Raw genomic sequence first — 13,631 nt, 5'->3', positions numbered from 1 at the left:
TAAACCTTCAACTGGATCCGCCACTGTTTCTGAGTCTAAAAAAACAGATTCTGCAATAATACTCCATGATGCTTATCATGCAGGTATCGATTACGCAGCACAGCTGTACTGCGTAATCGATACATGCACAGAGACTTTCACGTTATGAACGATAAATCCTCTGGAAGACAGACACCTCGTACAAGTAGACAGTGAACTGGTGATATTTTATTACGCGGAGTCCGTTTTTCACATTGCCAGCGCGCAGATCAGGAACCATACACCGCAGAGCGCTGAAGTATAAAGGACGATCCTTAATTTTTAGGGCCCGATTTGTCTGCGTTTTACGAAGATATCCACGTTTACGCAGACGATCCTTATTCTCGGACCAGCGCTCCTACTATTTGCAGCTTTACTTTCACCAGTTTTTAGAAAATTTCAGCAAAGCCAAAACGGCTGAATAACCCCATTTCGAGTGTTTATAAAGATCACCACATGCCTGAATAAGGTCTGTCCCCAGACGTAAATAATGATATCTGATTGATACACTTCTATAAAAACCAATTACACACACATATTATAGGCGAATCAGAAGCACCGATTTGCCTCTTCTCCCCGCTCTAGCTAGCTCTACTCTAGACCGAAAGCTTCAGTCTCTATAATCGTCGGTTGTTCCACTGAGACTACGTCTGGCTCCACTAGACCTCCGGTTATAGAGACTGAACGACTGCCTATGCCAGCCTGTGTTGAACTTATTCCGCTAGATTTTAGCCGCTAGGCCCCTCCCACAAACTTGCCACGGCCGTATTGTTATGCCCCCAAAATCCCCCAAAATGTCATTTTACCTCGTTCATTTCCAATTTTAAATTAGGCCTAGGCTATAATACATCGGTTCCACTTACTAACTTGATTGATATAATCCGTTTAATGGTCCCTTTTAAGGAAATTATCGGTCAAAATCGACATCCATGTTGAAAATCTTGCAAGCCGTGTTAAACTCTCGCTGCCGTCAATCTCATCCGTTCTAGTCTACGCCGAAGGCAAAATGATTATGAAGGAAAAACTGTAATAACGCCATTACGAACGTGTAGATGGCGCACAGTTTTTCCTTCATAATCATTTTGCCTTCGGCGTAGACTAGAAGGGATGAGATTGACGGCAGCGAGAGTTAAACACGGCTTGCAAGATTTTCAACATGGATGTCGATTTTGACCGATAATTTCCTTAAAAGGGACCATTAAACGGATTATATCAATGAAGTTAGTAAGTGGAACCGATGTATTATAGCCTAGGCCTAATTTAAAATTGGAAATGAACGAGGTAAAATGACATTTTGGGGGATTTTGGGGGCATAACAATACGGCCGTGGCAAGTTTGTGGGAGGGGCCTAGCGGCTAAAATCTAGCGGAATAAGTTCAACACAGGCTGGCATAGGCAGTCGTTCAGTCTCTATAACCGGAGGTCTAGTGGAGCCAGACGTAGTCTCAGTGGAACAACCGACGATTATAGAGACTGAAGCTTTCGGTCTAGCTCTACTCTAGACCGAATTTTCCGTCTCTTTCGTTCGTTAGCCTCTTATTGGGGTAGGGTCGGCTCTCTCTTTAGAGACGGAAGCCGTTTATACACATGTCCTTGCTAACGCCACGGCCAGTTCTGGTCGTAGCGTTTTGCCCCCAAAATCCCCCAAAATGTCATTTTACCTCGAGCATGTTATATTGTAAATTAGGCCTAGGCTATAATAAATCAGTTCCACTTACCAACTTGACTGAAATAATCAGTTTAATAGTCCCTTTTTAGGAAATTATGGGTCAAAATCGAAATCCATTTTGAAAATCTTTTTCAACATGGATTCCGATTTTGACCCATAATTTCCTAAAAAGGGACCATTAAACTGATTATTTCAGTCAAGTTGGTAAGTGGAACTGATTTATTATAGCCTAGGCCTAATTTACAATATAACATGCTCGAGGTAAAATGACATTTTGGGGGATTTTGGGGGCAAAACGCTACGACCAGAACTGGCCGTGGCGTTAGCAAGGACATGTGTATAAACGGCTTCCGTCTCTAAAGAGAGAGCCGACCCTACCCCAATAAGAGGCTAACGAACGAAAGAGACGGAAAATTCGGTCTAGCTCTACTCTAGATCTAGCGACTTTCTCATCCCCCGATAAAAAGATATCGCCGCGGCCGCCGCCCAACCCGCCTCGCACTGGGGGAGCTCAGACCACCGCACTGCACTGCACTGCGCCTAGAAATTCAGAATGACAGTTGACACATTCTGAAACAGCGGAAGCTGCAGTTTGTCAGCACTCAACAACCACATTTTTAGATATAATGCATTCAACACATGGCAGTACTATATAAGCTCACACATAGATCTACACGTTATTTTCATACAGAAAAGGAAAAGTGAACGCTAACCTGATTATAATTGCAACAATCTCCTTCTCAGCTCAGGTCAGTACAATGGATAAATTATGGTCGAAGCTCTGTTGCATTTGTTTGTATGGATAGTCTTTAAAATAGGCTGATATTATTTTGCTACTTACAACACAAGGTTTGAGCAAAAAGATGAATAATGTTTTTTGTTATTAGACTAAAAAAATTATGTTGTCATACTCATTATTCAAATTCAAGTTTTAAAAAATAGCTTTCTTTTAGAAATGGTATATTCTCCTGCAAAAAAATAATGAAAATATTCCCTCCTAGAATTGAGCCTAGGAACGTCAACATTGGCCATCACGTGCACCATCCCACCTGACTGATGTCAATACAACACATCCACCACAAGCATAACAAGTAAGATATCGTTTTGGTAAAATTTTGTGAAGTTCTTATTAACGCTGTTGTAAGAAGAGGTGAATGCTAGCTGTCTAATAAACACCAGATATGATGTAACATAATTACACAATATGTGATGAGAAATTGTTGTTTGTCAACTCAAGGCCCTGCCATCAGCAGCCATGCATGCAGTGCAGCTGCAGTGCCAAAGTAAAAGTGCTCTTACTCTTAGAGGTCTATATGCATGGTCATGATGCTGCTTGCTGACAAAGATGTATGTGGGATGTGTATATTGTCTAGGAATGGGAATATCAATAGTGTATGAAAATTGGAGACATCTCAAAGTCAAATGTTCTTTATAACAGGAAAAGAAAGAAGAAGAGGATCGAGAATTAGGAGAAGGTGAAGAAAAAAGGAGGAGGCCATGGGAAAGAAGAAGATATCGAAGAGGGATGATAATTATTTACCTTGATATGGATATATAATATGTATATTGAAACTAATTCATATTGCTTACATTTAGTCACTGCTTTTATGTCTTTTCCAGTTAGAATCACAAACAGACTTTTTTGTAGTTTTTTAGTCTCATCAGCGCCTTTGATTATAATAGGTAACTATAGATATTGGCGCTTTATATATACCTGGATTGGGTTGGATAGAGAAGCTGGCATAACTTGTCAGTATCTGAGTTAGCTCGACTCACAGAGGAGCTGCGATATACACCACCAACTGTTGGCTTCTCATTGTTTCTAAGACACATATCCACAGACTTTTTCAAAGTTAGTTTCAAAGTGCACTTCTTTGATGGTGGATGGTCCATCTTGTGCATAAACACTGTTTACCGTATATGCCTCATTCTTCATTTCTGTCAACATTTGTATAGGTCAGGAAATTGTCTAATGTGTTGTTTTCTTCACTTGATTTGATATCAAACTTGTTCGGTAATACTTCACAGACAATAATAACATCTGGTTTATAACATTCAGCAAGTAAAGCTAATTAAAAGTAGTGCGAATGTATGAGACGCGCTACAAACTCATCCAATTTGTTTAATAAGATGTCACTATTTGTATAAGACTCCTAGACCTTTGATCACTTTATTGGTTGTTTATTTTTTATTACAGTTTTTGTCTTCTGTCCTGCTGTCATCAAACTCACACTAGGCCTGTCTTCACTAGCTCGACTTATTGCCAAATATCCCGCTATTTGAACTATCCCGATCGCAAACTATCCAGCTTATTTGCGTCTTCATTAGCCCAGAGTTGCAATTAGCGGGATATTTGGTCAGGATTATCATCCCAAGATATCTTGGGATAGTTTGCAAAATATCCCACTATTTGGCAAAATATCCAGCTATTTGTCCGGTGCATCTTCAGTTCACCAGACCGAAGACTCGTACTATGCGCGAACGCTGAGCAAAAATATCTCGAGCTAATTTCTCAAGGTCGAGTTTCAAGTTTCGAGGTCGAATCTCGAGCTGATGAAGACGCAATTTGTTACTTCGGGATTCTTTCCCAAATCAGAAATAGCGAGCTATTTGGCAATCTCGAGATGATAAAGATGCGCCTACTCTTCAGCTGAAGTAGATGAATTTTCTTTATCAGTCTCCAATTCACCAACGGATTCTTCAGATTTTGCTTCAGACCATGTGAATGAATGTATCCTCTGCCAAAGAGACATTTACGTCTGATTCTTGATCAATGAAAGTCATGATTGATTTTTTATTATAAATTTATTGTTTTTTATTTTCACTTTCAGATTGATAAGCGATCACAAGTCCATCTACCTGAGCTGAGAAGCTGGCTTATAGATGATCAAACAGCATTGGCGGATAAAAGTTCTGATCTTACAAATTAAGGAGCAGTGACTAATCCAAGGCTATAGGGCTAGAATGGGTGTGGTGGCATCTAACTTCCAGGGGCACGATGGAGGGATTGTTTCTGAAATGGTACAACCATCAAGTGACCAGTGGATCACCAAGCATACCGAAGCTTGCAAGGGTAAGAAACACTGATAGATCTATCTGTACAAGGTTGTTTTAAAATAACCTTGTACCTTTAGATACCTTTTTAGATCCCTTGTTGACCTTACATTGCGAGACAAAGAAATATCACTAGCGATATTATCTTGGATACTACATCCGCAATGAGTAATATATTTAGCATTAACCTTGTACCTGTTAGAATAGGCTTCAATAGGTTATATTAGAGAGGAAAATTTTGTTCTAAAATTTCATTTTCAACAATGAAATCCCTAATGTGCATCAGAGTAAACGTAAAGAGTTCCTGAATCAGATAATGTAAGTAATTTAAATCCTCTTTATTTTTATTTCGTTGTTTCTGTATAGTGCAGGTGGGAATTTACAACACAGTCTCAACCCCATAAGTTAAGTCCCATAGCAACTCTTACTGAGGGATACCTAGGGAAGATACTGAATACTGCATATATTAGTCTGTATTCAGTTCCAGAGTTTGTTTCCTGGACCGTGCAAGTACAGGGGATTCAAAACCTTGAGTATTAATGGGTTCATTCTTCCTGCAACTATCTAGAAAACTTTGGAAACTGACATTATATAGGCCCATGCATTCATAACACAGAAATAATTAAGACTTTAACCGAGCTTCAAATCTTACTTCTTATGAATAAATCACGCCATCTACATATGTGTGAAGGGCTACTGGGGTTTTTTAATGACCATGTGAGATTTACAGTGACAAGATCTAGACAAAAATTTGATTTGCACCTTCATAACTTTGGTAGTGATAATTCTAAAATGCACGAAGTGGGACCATGTTTTAAAAATCAATTTGGAAGTCATTTGTACATATATATTTTTTTTTCTTCTTTTTTTACTACTTAAATTGTAGAGGTGTCGTGGTCGAGTGGTTAAGTCGCTGAACTGTCGATCACAAGGTCCACGGTTCAAAACCTGTCACGGCACTAATGTCCTTTGGCAAGACATTGATCTACATTTGCCACACTCAACCCAGGTGGTGTAAATGGGTACCTGGCAGGAATTAATTCTTTGAAATGCTAGAGCGCCGCATTGGCAGCACAGCTATAGCCGGGGTAATAATCTCCAACTTTGGAAGCGCTTAGTGATTCTAATAAGCGCTATATAAAAACTGAGTATTATTATTATTATTATTTTGGTTTGTTTTTGTTGTGTACAGTGACAGATGCTGAAGTAAAGAAGATGTGGGATGCATTCCAGAAGCTTGGATGTGGGATTAATGGAGAGCTATCAGCTGCTACCATCAAGTCTCTGAGCGTGAAGACGGGCAGTTCTAGTGAGAAGAGTTTCATTGACAAGGTACAAAGACCCCCCCCCCCCCCCCCCGCTCCCCAACAAAAACGGACCGATATAGTGGCATAGGGCCCCAGTGGGGTCACTCCCCCGCAGAGGGTGACACGTATGACCGTTACCACAAATGCAAATAACCCCCTTTTGCGGTCAATTTCAAGGACATTTTGTGAAATTTAACCCCCTTTTTTACGTCAAAACAAAGACAAAACCGTACTTTGGAATACCCCTATTTATAAGATTGTAAGGACATTTTCGCAAATTTACCCATATTTTACCATACTTAAGAACAAGACTCGGCTCCGAGAATTTTTTCTTCCTGTTTTTCCCTTTTCCTGACCCCTATTAATCAATTTTGAGGACACCTGTGCACCCCTATTTTCTATATTTCGAGGAATATTTTGTCCGCGGACATTGCTTGAATGAAATTGACCCCTTTTTACGCGATTTTGGTAACGGTCATGCGGTCCGGAAGTCGCATTGAGTGACCCCACCGGGCATAGGGCCGTATGCATAAAAGGTACTGTGTGTGCGTGTGTGTGTTTTGACTGCTGATGCTGGGAGGGGGTGGTGATTTGTAGAAAGGGATCAGTCCGTAATGTTTGACATGTATATGTTATTTGTACCATTTTGTGTGTGAAATGTGACCAATTTGTGAAATATATATTTAATATGAGACAATAAACTGAAACTGAAAATTGCTTGTGCTAATGTGCTAGCCTCATGCTTGAATCGGTATGCACAAATATGAGCAATTGCTGAAAAATTATGCATAAAATCAACCTTCTGTTTGTTCTTATTCAGCATGTGCTTACGTTTTTCCAAGCTCCATTATACAAGCTTGAGCTCTTGCTTAGTCAGAACATTCGCATTTAAGCATCATGTTCATGCTCATAACAGAAAAACCAAAGTTATACATCAGTAGAATAAAATCTAGAAGAACCTGCTCCTGAGACCTGTCAGTTCTCAGAAACTATTCCATTTCGATAAGAAGAATATTGATTGGTTAGCACACACCGATTCATACCTGAACATGATTAGAAACAGGGTGGATGTCTGCCACCAGTGGAGAGCATGGAGGCCAGGGGCCCGTTCCTAGAAACCGTCATAAGTCTAACTTCTTGACTATTCTATTGAAACGCGTGTTAATTCTATAACACACGTTTCAATGTGATAGTCAAGAAGTTAGACTTATGACGGTTTTTAGGAACGGGCCCCAGGCTCCATTATTAATAGAAACCTGCCTTTGTTCGCCCATAAATGGTGTGACTCTGATCATTGACAGGGGCACTGGCATAATGGGATGGGGGAGGTACAAATTAGTTTTTACTATGCTGATTTAAGAAGAGAGATGATTTATATAGAGTAAGGGAAGGAAGGGAGTTGTGTTGTATCATCTTCCTTACTTGGTGTTGGTGCCTTCCTCTTTTCTGTTTATTTACCTCTTTTTTTTCTTTCTTTTTTTTGGTTTTTTTGTTGTCATTTTCATTTTTTGGGGTTAAATTAGCTTTCCATAAAAAGGATCACAGAATAATGGAATGCCTATTGAAGCCTCACATCCTCTGTATTTATTCCAGTAGCCAGATGTGAATCCAGGATTATAGATCAGTGCATATATATCGGTGATCAGAAACATTTTATAATTCTTTTTAAGATGCAGATTCATTATTTCTGATGTCTTGATCATACAAAATGTTCATAAAATCCATGAATGTACTCATTTCTCTCCCATAACTACAGATATTGATGCAGTTTCCAAAGACAGAGAATGGATGTTTGTCTTTCCAGACATACTGCAATGCTATCAAGTGGTTCAGTGATAGCAACATAGAGACAAGAGTAAGAGGTAAATGAAATGATTTATCTTCATTTTATTTCAAAAGCAACATTTCCATCAGCTTCTGACTGCTCTACCATTATGCTTTAGACATAAGAAGGCTATAAACACAATTCTGGTAATCTTGGGTCATTCTATTTTGAAGGAAAAAATGACAGATGTATACTAAATTTTGATTTATCCCTTATAAAAATGAACCATGGTAACCATGTTTTTTTTGTCCAAATTACCATCCACCATAGTAATCATGGTATCAAACAATAACAATTTCTAACCTTTCACAAAATCCAATAAATTGTAGTGTTGACATCTGAAAAATCTGCAAAGCAGAATATATTTCCGTCTATGCCTTGAAAGTACAGGTATTAAAGCAGTCTCCCCAAGGCTGTAAAGTATTTAATATTGCATGATTTGACATGAACTTTTGAGGGTTTTTTAATTTTATGTCAATTTCTTCACTATAGGAGCTTTCCGTGTTCTAAACAATGCAAACGCCATCACACTAAATATCCTGACAGAGATCTTGAGGGAGATTTACACAGACACCAGTGAGGTAATTAATACATAGAAATATATGTTTCTGAAGAGTTCCTCTTATGGTTGTACGACACATGCTGTCTGCAGCAATTGCTCCCTGGTAATATCCTACACTAACCAATTCATAACTTCAACCCTGAACCCAACACTATACCTAACCCTAACCCTAGAGCTAACCTAATACCCAAGCGTGACCCTAATCCTAACTCTATGCTCTTGAAAAATTGTAATCTCAACCAATTCTTTGTCACCAGAGTAAATGTTGGATCACCTCTCATGCCTCATGCACACAAAGGAATTCAGCTTTGTCGATCATATGAGATGTGGGTGACCAGGGGGGTGTTTCACAAAGATCCTAAGCCGAACCTAACTCTAGGTTGGACTTAAATATTATGGAGAGCCATATGTAGCCTTAAAATAAAATATTCTCAAAAGTTGTTGTTGTTCTTCTTCTTGTGTTTTAAGGCTGACCAATGTAAAAGATTATTTCTGCCTGGCTGTGCTGTTTTTTTTAGTTGTTCATCACTGACGATTAGATGGCGCTGTTTCTTTTCATCTTCAGTGGGTATCATGTACTGTGCAGCTTCCGTTTTAAGTTAGTTTTTAGTGTTTTAGACTTTTCCACATCAAGAACATGAAATCTTTGTGATAATAGAAAATATGAATGATTTGAATCAACATTTTATGCCTTTTGAAATATCTTTCACAAAATATTTTCATAGATGCTAATGGCCCTCCATAACTTTTAAGTCCAATTTAGAGATAAGTTCAACTTACGATCCTTGTCAGTGAAACACCCCCCTGGTTTTTTTCCTGTGGGTTTCGCTGAGTGTGTATTTCATCCCTGATGTAGAGTCAGGGTTGGGTGAAATGTGTAGTCAAAGCTGAAGTAGGAGTCCTCTTTAGTGTAGAAAATTAACTACTGAGCAATCGTCACCGGAGTATTTGTCATATGACCCAGATGAGTTCATCAGTATTTAAAGGAAGGGTTAAAAACAAGTTTATAAGACAATCAGCTAATGTTGTTTATTGATTTATGTGGAGAAAATTGCGTCTTGTTTGATTTCAATATTGATTTCAATAGATTTTAATAAATGTAATTTCCAAACAAAATCATTTTATCTTGTTTTGAAATCAGGCAGTCATCTCGAGGACAGCCCAGGTCTTCATGCAGGAAGTAGATGTCAAAGGTCAAGGGTCGATCAGCGAGGATGACTTTGTCCGTTGGGTGAAGAAGATGCCATCCAACGTGGTGGAACAGATTATGACCTTTGAACCCATCAGTTCAGGGTCACCTACATCCAAGGTAAGGAGAGGAGTGACATGAGCATTAGAATTTAATGTACATCTATATGTATGTTGAATTATAGTTAAAATTGTTGTAATTCCTTCATGGCATCCAAAAGGTTTGATTTCTAATAAAAATGAAAAATACAAGCAGATGCATAACAGGGGAAGAAATAATTTATACAAGGGAAATGTAGAGCTTGATGTATAAAGAAATGAATAACTTTCAGTGCTCATTTTCACTGTTAGTTTGGCTGAAAGTATATAGAATTTCTAACCTGAATGAAAGAGTGCAAACTTTTGTAACACATATTGAACTATGTAAACCTTTCTAAACACTTTGAATACGAATGAGGGGAAACTTAGAATTCAGGAGCAAGAATTTCATATAGTAGGGTTTTTATTATATTGTTGCATGTGCATTACTACGTTAAGCCAGTCTTTAAGAGCTTACAAAGCTATGCAATGTAATTAATATATCATTTTTATGTTGTATGCATATTACTTAATACAGAACCCAAGGACGTCTTCTGCTGACGATCGACCCTCTATCCCTCTCCTCCAGCGAGTCGCCGGCAATGCTAAGAACCGGGACTGGCTGCTCCTGGTGAACATCCTTGGGTTCACAGAGGAAGAGATTAAAGAGGTTGGGGATCACCTTGGTAACAAGAAGCATGATGAGGTATGTCCAGTGAGAGTGAGAATTGGGGCTGGGCCTGGGGGGTCACTCACAACATGACTGACTATGCAGAAAAAGGGTTGAAAGGGTGTCTTATTCAGCAATAAGGGCGTCGTCAACGTTTACCTTAAAAAGGGGCGTGTTTCAACCCCTGATCGCACAAAAACCCATAAACGGGCACCTTTTCCGTCACTTTTTTGTCACTGTCACAGCTATCGATCAGCAGGGGGGTTTCATAAAGCTGTTCGTAAATTTACGCATGACTTTACGATTGACTTGAATATGAAGTGCCAGATAAGATGCCCAAAGTTTTTCCTGATGTTTTCACAAAGTGCGACTATATTTCCAATAACCTGAATTAAATTATGGCAAAAATCTGCATAGTTCAACTTAAGTTGATGCAGTTAAAAAATGATTAAGCATCCCATTTGGCTTTGCATATGTAATTCGCTCGTAAAGTCATGCGTAACTTTACGAACGGCTTTATGAAACACCCCCAGGTATGCGATAATCACATTCATTATATTCATCATCATGATTATCTTGATTCTTATTTATCATCCCGCTCTTCAACACTAGCATTCTTAGTCCTCTTTCAATCAAGGATTCAGTAATTTATTTTAAGAATTTGAATACTGGTACAGGTACCACTGCTAATTATCATCTGTGTTTATTTCCTCTTTCCACACAGCACCTGTACGAGCTCCTGAAAATATGGCGCAACAAGACTGATGCGGTTGTTACCACAGAAACCCTGAAGGATGCCCTAGTATCCAGTGGTATGGAAGATGTAGCTATGCTGCTCCAGTCCTGAAAAAAAGGACCAACAATGTTTGTGATGTGAAACGTTCACAATTTTAAATTACATTAAAAAGAAACCTTTGCAAATACTCCTTTTTTTTTAGTCAGTTGTGATTAAATCATTTTCGGGCATGAAAAATTTTGCAAATCTGAACCGCTCGTAAAATTGGTGAACATTTCACATTTTGAAATTTTGACTGTACATTTGCAGATATTTATGCTGTACCGGTAAAATAGTATTATAGCATTCCATATAGTGTGTAATGTCTCTTGGGCTATTAGAACAAATTTGTTCGAATTCATTGTTTTTATTTGTTTGTGCAATATTTTTTTAATGTATTCATATTTTAAAACTCAACCACCAACTCCATTGTGTACTGAAGAATAACAAGTTAATATTCTAAATATTCATGTCGTACTAGTAACTGTACAAAACAAATGGGGTAGGAAGGAGAATGAAATCCCCCTCCCTTCTCTGTGTTTGTTCATGTTTGCCGTTTAACACATGTATAGAGGTGTATCGCTTTTACAAACAAGTTCTTTGGGGTACTTTCAAGAGTGAGAGATAATTCCACAATTGCCAATGAGCATTTGGCATTTTAATTCTGATAGAAAATACATAACAATCATCTCCATTGTATAGAGATTACAACAAACCTGAGAGGTTTGAAATCAATTATCACAGGACTTGCAACTATCTATGTACATGCAGTGATCAACATATAATGTAATGGTCATATGAAATAATGTAAGTTATGTTAAAGGGAAATGCACCCTGATGTAAGTTCAATAAAATCAGAAAAAATGAAAGTGGTGCTCCAGAGGTTCATCTCAGAATGGCCAATTTGAATGATAAAACTGCTAATAATATCAACCATTCCAACTGAATATTGTGTATTTAATATTGCTATTTCTTGGGCTACAGTATTAGTTATATTATGGAACCTCATTGTGAAGGACAATGTTTCTACATATGCTTCTTATAACAATGTGATATTAGAGGTCAAATTTCTCTATATTTTATTATTTGTTAGCCCTGATAAAACAAAGTTTCAGCATAATGTAATTTTCCTATTATATTGAGGTTCCTATTTTTGCTACATCTTTTATAAGTTAGAACAATGCAGTTGTGTATGTTCATATATTCATATTTAAACCGTCCATTTAGTTGTGTGTTTGAGGGTGAAGTAGGATCATTGTGCTATATAGTGCTCCCCCCCCCCAAAAAAAAAAGAAAGAAAAGAATGTAAACAAAAAAAAAGACTGTTATTGTGAGCAAACTATGAGGTGTATAAACACGGATTTCAAATTATATTTTGGTTGCATTAATCCATCCACGTCAGAATCCATTTATGCCAGATTTTGGTAAAACAGTGAAAACAGTGGTAAAAGGTAAGCTTTACAAGATGATTATTCATTTCCATTTTGTGATGATGTGCATTAAGATTTAGCAGTTACAAATGAGTCATTATCCATTACTAGGATAACAAAGGCGATCGTCATGGTAAGTCTCCCTTGGGTTCTGTATTATTCAATCAACATAAAAAATTATATATTGGACTTTCCCAAATCAATAAAATAACCCTGTTGAAATGAAAAGTTCCCCTTCACAGATTGAAAATGGTGCCATCCAGAGGCAGAGAGGGAAATTACCTATGCTAACCTTATATGAGCGAGTTGAACCATTAAATTCCCTATTAATATGTAACATGCTACTTTTTATTTTATTCCTGTGGAAATACGGCTGCAGACTGTCTGATTTTGTCGTTTATGAAGTTGCAGTTCTGAAAAATGCAAAAACCAATACCGGTATTCAACAATTGCAGACAAATTCAAATACAAAATGTGCACCTTTTACCCTCAGCATCGACAATTTCTCCACTGTTCTTCATTTTAAGATGATGGCATCTTGCTATCATTAAAGAAGCAGATGAATACAGTGTTCTCATTGAGTTTTAGAGTTTGTGTTTTCTTCAGGTCATGTTAGTGTGGGATACTAACGTTTTCACTGTTTTACCCAAATCTAGCACAAATGGATTTTTACATGCCATTTGAAATCAATGTTGTAAAGCACGTATGGATCAAGTACTCAATGTATTATTTGAAAGCATCTTGCTTCTACTTCATAAAAATGAAAGAATCAATTTCTACAGCTCATAGTTTGTTCACAAAATCCATTTGTTTTCAGGGTTTTTTTTCTTCTTGGATGTACTGTATTGGTCTTGGCTGATGTATATTCCAATTGTTAATGTTTAAATGACTATTTTGAAAGTTTACTTTACTGTTACAGGGTGTAGGAACATGACTTTTCCTTCCAGCAATGAATTATATTGTAAATGTTATATCAAACAACCAATTGTTCAACATGTTCTACGCAATGTATAAGTATTGCATGTGTTTATGAATTAAATTTCTGCTGAAAGAAA

General features: G+C 37.7%; 2 protein-coding genes across 4 annotated transcripts in view; one reads left to right on the top strand and one right to left on the bottom strand.

Moving 5' to 3' along the window:
• Positions 1-2,497, bottom strand: part of LOC575707 (solute carrier family 15 member 4) — a 27,363-nt gene extending 24,866 nt beyond the window's left edge. The window contains exon 1 of the mRNA XM_030979270.1: positions 2,401-2,497. The gene's annotated coding sequence lies outside the window, so the exon portion shown is untranslated. The remainder of the gene's footprint in view (positions 1-2,400) is intronic.
• On the top strand, positions 2,262-13,631 carry LOC100890300. Of its 3 annotated transcripts, XM_003728158.3 has the most exons (9): positions 2,262-2,436; positions 2,689-2,778; positions 4,519-4,760; positions 5,934-6,073; positions 7,805-7,910; positions 8,366-8,454; positions 9,577-9,744; positions 10,240-10,407; positions 11,096-13,631. In XM_003728158.3, exons 3-9 carry the CDS (start codon positions 4,652-4,654, stop codon positions 11,216-11,218), a joined length of 903 nt encoding a protein of 300 aa, XP_003728206.1. In that variant the 5' UTR covers positions 2,262-2,436; positions 2,689-2,778; positions 4,519-4,651; the 3' UTR covers positions 11,219-13,631. The 3 variants fall into 3 exon arrangements, with proteins under 3 accessions (XP_003728206.1, XP_011683088.1, XP_011683087.1); XM_011684786.2 differs by lacking the exon at positions 2,689-2,778; XM_011684785.2 differs by lacking the exons at positions 2,262-2,436; positions 2,689-2,778 and adding an exon at positions 2,785-2,837.

The sequence above is a fragment of the Strongylocentrotus purpuratus genome, unplaced genomic scaffold (genome assembly GCF_000002235.5).
Source record: "Strongylocentrotus purpuratus isolate Spur 01 unplaced genomic scaffold, Spur_5.0 spur5_scaffold_10, whole genome shotgun sequence".
Lineage (NCBI taxonomy): Eukaryota > Metazoa > Echinodermata > Echinoidea > Camarodonta > Strongylocentrotidae > Strongylocentrotus > Strongylocentrotus purpuratus.
This window is presented reverse-complemented; position numbering and strand designations above follow the sequence as displayed.